Source organism: Quercus robur, chromosome 8, assembly GCF_932294415.1.
Source record: "Quercus robur chromosome 8, dhQueRobu3.1, whole genome shotgun sequence".
NCBI classification, from domain to species: domain Eukaryota; kingdom Viridiplantae; phylum Streptophyta; class Magnoliopsida; order Fagales; family Fagaceae; genus Quercus; species Quercus robur.
The window spans coordinates 35,943,856-35,948,328 of record NC_065541.1 but is presented as its reverse complement, the minus strand read 5'-3'; the positions used below and the strand labels follow the sequence as shown (position 1 = coordinate 35,948,328).

The following is a 4,473-nucleotide window of genomic DNA, read 5'->3' as shown; positions in this document are numbered from 1 at the left end:
CTACGAACTAAAATTTTGAGTTTACAAAAAACTTGTGATTTATATCTTCTGTGACTTTTCACATAAATCACATACTATGCATCTTATGGACTATATGATAATGTCCAAATATTCATGTTACCATCATTTTAGATAATAATAAAGCAACTTTATTAATCACAACATCAAGTCATACATAATAACATAGATAACATTATACAATAGGATTTTAGGGAACTAATCCTAACAATCTCCCACTTGCCCTAAAGACTATTGTGCACTAATCTAACTCCCATTCCCTCCAAATGTGACTCGAAAGTCCTTTGAGGCAAGGTTTTGGTAAAGGGATCTGATAGATTATTTGCACTTTCAATCTATGAAACTACTATATCTCCACGAGCAACAATGTCTCGAATGATGTGGTACTTTCTCTTAATGTGCTTTCCTTTCTTATGATTCCTTAGATCTTTGGATTTTGCAACCACTCCACTACTGTCGCAAAACAATGTGATAGGAACTTACTCCATTCTCACTACACCATGATCAGAAAGGAATTTCTTGAGCTAGACAGCTTCTTTTACCGCTTCACAAGCAGCAACATATTTAGCTTCTATGATGGAGTCCGCAATACAAGATTACTTAACACTCCTCCAACTTATGGCTCCATCTCCCAAGGTGAACACACAACTTGAAGTGGACTTTCTGAAATCTAGATATGATTGAAAGTTTGAATCTGTATAGCCAACAGGAATAAAATCCTCACACCGGTAAACAAGCATTTAATCTCCGTTTTTCGTAGATACTTGAGAATATGCTTTACAACTTGCCAATGTTTTGGTCCTAGATTTGATTGATATCGGCTAACCATGCCAACTGAATAACAAATATCTGGTCTAGTACAAAGCATGGCATACATGAGACTTCCTACTGCAGAAGCATGAGGAACTTGTCTCATCATATTTTCTTCCTCTTGAGTCTTAGGCCTTTGGTCATTAGACAGAGGAACTCCATGTCTGAAAGGAAGTAATCCTTTCTTGGAGTTTTGCATGCTAAACCGTTCTAGAACCTTATCTATATATCTAGCATGTGATAAGCCTAACATCTTATTCTGGCGATCTTGCCAAAGCTTGATCCCTAGAATAAAGTTAGCCTCACCCAAGTCCTTCATATCAAATTGGCTTGACATCCAAATCTTTATCGATGACATCACCCCTACATCATTTCCAATGAGTAGAATATTATCAACTTAAAGTACTAGGAACATTACTACTTCATCAAGATTTTGTTCAAAACCAAATGACTTGATTGCTTGACCAAATCTGATGTTCCATGACCTAGATGCTTACTTAAGTCCATAAATGGATCTTTTCAACTTGCATACCATATGCTCTTGGTTCTTTGCTATGAAACCTTCTGGTTGCATCATATAGATTTCTTCTTCAAGATTGCCATTTAGAAAAGCAGTCTTGACATCCATTTACCAAATCTTATAATCATAAAGAGCAGCAATGAATAAGAGAATTATGATAGATTTAAGCATTGCTACTGGTGAAAAGGTTTCTTCATAATCAATACCTTTTTTTTGTGTATACCCTTTCGCCACTAGCCTTGCTTTAAAGGTTTCAACCTTTCCATCTATCCCTCTCTTCCTCTTGTCAACCCATTTGTAACTAACAGGTTTAATGCCATTAGGCACCTTTACAAGATTCCAAACTTGATTGGAATACATTAAATCTAATGCAAATTTCATAGCTTTGACCCAATGATGTGCATCATATCATTCATTGCTTCTTCATAAGTGTAAGGATCGGTTTCTTCCTCTTCTGAGATAGCTTCATAAGTTTATCCCAAACCTATAAATCTTATAGGTGGCCTAACAATCCTCCCATTATGACGAGAGACCTATGTACTAGACATCTCATCAGTAGTATCTTGTGGTGTATCTAATACAACCACATCATCCCTAGTTTCATTCATTGGTTGTTTATTTACAGGTTCATTCATTTTAGCCAAAACAACTCTACTTCTAGGAGTATAATCATTCATATAGTCATTTTCCAAGAATTTGGCATTTGTACTAACAAACACTTTATTATCTTTATGCCTATAGAATAAACCTCCAATGGTTCTTTTTGGATACCCTACAAAGAAAACCACTTTTGTTTTAGACTGTAACTTATCAAACTTTCCTTTCAACACATATGCTGGACAACCCCAAATATGGAGATGTCTCATACTAGGCTTATGCCCATTCCACATCTCTACAAGTGTTTTAGGAACAGACTTCGAAGGTACTAAATTCAGAAGATACATTGCAGTATTTAAGGCATATCCCCAAAAAGAAATTGGTAGAGTCGAATAACTCAACATGGACCTAACCATATCTAAAAGAATCCTATTCTTTCTTTCTGCTACACCATTTTGTTGGGGAGTTCTAGGCACAATCAATTGGGATACAATCCCATTTTGAGTTAAGTAATCCTTAAAATCCCCATGAAGGTATTCACCACCACGATCAGATCGAATGACTTTTATGCGTTTACCCAATTGATTCTCAACTTCAGCCCTAAACTCTTTGAACTTTTCAAAAGTTTTGGACTTCCGTTTCATTAGGTACACATAACCAAATCTAGAGTAATCATCAATGAAAGTAATGAAATACTCATAACCACCTCTTGCTTGGATTGACATAGGACCACATACATCGGAATGCACTAGTTCTAGCAACTCTTGGGCTCTTCTACCTTTTGCATTAAAAGGTCGTTTAGTCATTTTGCCTTCTAAACAAGATTCACAAATTGGAAATTTATCAAAGTCCAATGGCTCTAAGAGACCATCTTTGATCAGTCTTTGAATCCTATTTGAATTAATATGACCCAAACATAAATGCCAAAGATATGCATCACTAGTGGAAGGAAACTTTCTCTTTAATGATTTCGCATGAGAGTTATTATCTAATTCAAAATTATATAATTCATGCTTATCGGGAGTTAACATATAAGGATCATCCACAATATTATCAAAACAGATAAACACTTTACCCTTCTTTATTACAACATTGTCTTTAAGGATAACACAATATCCATGTTTACTGAATAAGTTGTAGAAATTAAATTCCTACGAACATTAGGTACATATAGATAGCCTTCCAATATTAAAACCCTAGACTCAAAGCATAAATTAACAACTCTAACAGCTACAATCGGAATCCTGCTCCCATCAACCAAAGTAAGAAACAATTTCCCTTCATTAAACTTTTTGGTCTCCTGGAACCCCTACAAAGAATTGTAGATATGATTAGTACAACCTGAATCCACACACTAGGAATCCGTGGGATTTTGTACTAAATATATTTCAAGGAGGAATGAATTTTTCATACCCTTATTATTGGCAGCCTTGAATTTTGGAAAATTCCTCTTCCAATGTCCTTTCTCACCAGAATGGAAACACTTTCCTTTGATCTTCTTTCCTTTGTCGACAACCCATAAGGCAATTTGTTTACCATCTTGTTTGGTGAAGTCCTTTTTCTTCTTCTTCTTCTTCTTCTTCTTACCCTTGCCTTTCGACTTAGGCTGAGAAGTAAAATCTTCGGCCATATTAGCATTAACACTAGATGTACCAAGAATGCCTTCTGCCGCTACCAACTCATTCATTAATTCAGACAATGAATAAATCTTTTTGTTCATATTATAATTGTGTCTGAATTCCTTGAATGATTCCAGTAGTGACTGGAGTATCATATCCACTTGTGATTCTCCATCAATATCGGCACCTAATACTTCCAATTTATTTAGATTAGAGATCATTGTAAGACAATGCTTCCTCACTGAACTGCCTTCAGCCATTTTGGTATTATAAATTTTCCTCGTAGTTTCTTGCCTTACAGAACGGCCTTGCTTACCAAACATCTCTTTCAGACTTAACATTATGTCCAAAGCTAGTTCTACATCCTGCATTTGATGCTGTAGAACATTTGAGGTAGATGCTAGGATATAGAACTTGGCCATCTCATTAGATTTTTACCAACGATCATATCGCCGTTTTTCCTCAGGAGGAGCATCTAATGAAGGAAAGTTGGGACATGGTTGAGTAAGCACATATTTGTGCTCTTCAGCTGTAAGAATAATGTCTAAATTTCTTTTCCAGTCAACATAGTTGGATCTAGTCAGTTTGTTTTGATTAAGTATAGTAACAAGTGGGCTAAATGATGCCATGTTCAAATCTGAAAATAATAAACATGAATATAATAAGTAAATTGGACATTATCAATTTAGCATATAAACATATAGTATGGAACCTTAATAAAACCATAATATAATATATGTAACGACAACCCAATCCCATATTTAATATCCCTCAGCATAGAGTGAACATTAAATACTATGATTGATTGAGAACTATTCTCATTATTAGTGCTATCATGACAACTCTTATCAAACACTAATAATATGCCGTTATAAATTTGGCCTTTAAATAATAATAGTAAGAACTCAG

The 4,473-nt window shown here is 35.0% G+C and overlaps 1 protein-coding gene across 1 annotated transcript; it reads right to left on the bottom strand.

The window, feature by feature from the left end:
* Positions 1–3,027: 3,027 nt before the first annotated feature.
* Positions 3,028–4,185, bottom strand: LOC126693971 (uncharacterized). Its single transcript, XM_050390015.1, has 2 exons — positions 3,359–4,185; positions 3,028–3,254 (listed from the first exon to the last, which is right to left on the bottom strand). Exons 1-2 carry the CDS (start codon positions 3,984–3,986, stop codon positions 3,229–3,231), a joined length of 654 nt encoding a protein of 217 aa, XP_050245972.1. The 5' UTR covers positions 3,987–4,185; the 3' UTR covers positions 3,028–3,228.
* Positions 4,186–4,473: the final 288 nt, after the last annotated feature.

Coding starts and splice junctions, on each gene's coding strand:
- LOC126693971 (XM_050390015.1), bottom strand. CDS start 3,986: ATGGCCAAGTTCTATATCCTAGCATCTACCTCAAATGTTCTACAGCAT. Junction 3,255..3,358: donor CAAGGCTGCCAATAATAAGG/GTATGAAAAATT, acceptor AATTCTTTGTAG/GGGTTCCAGGAGACCAAAAA.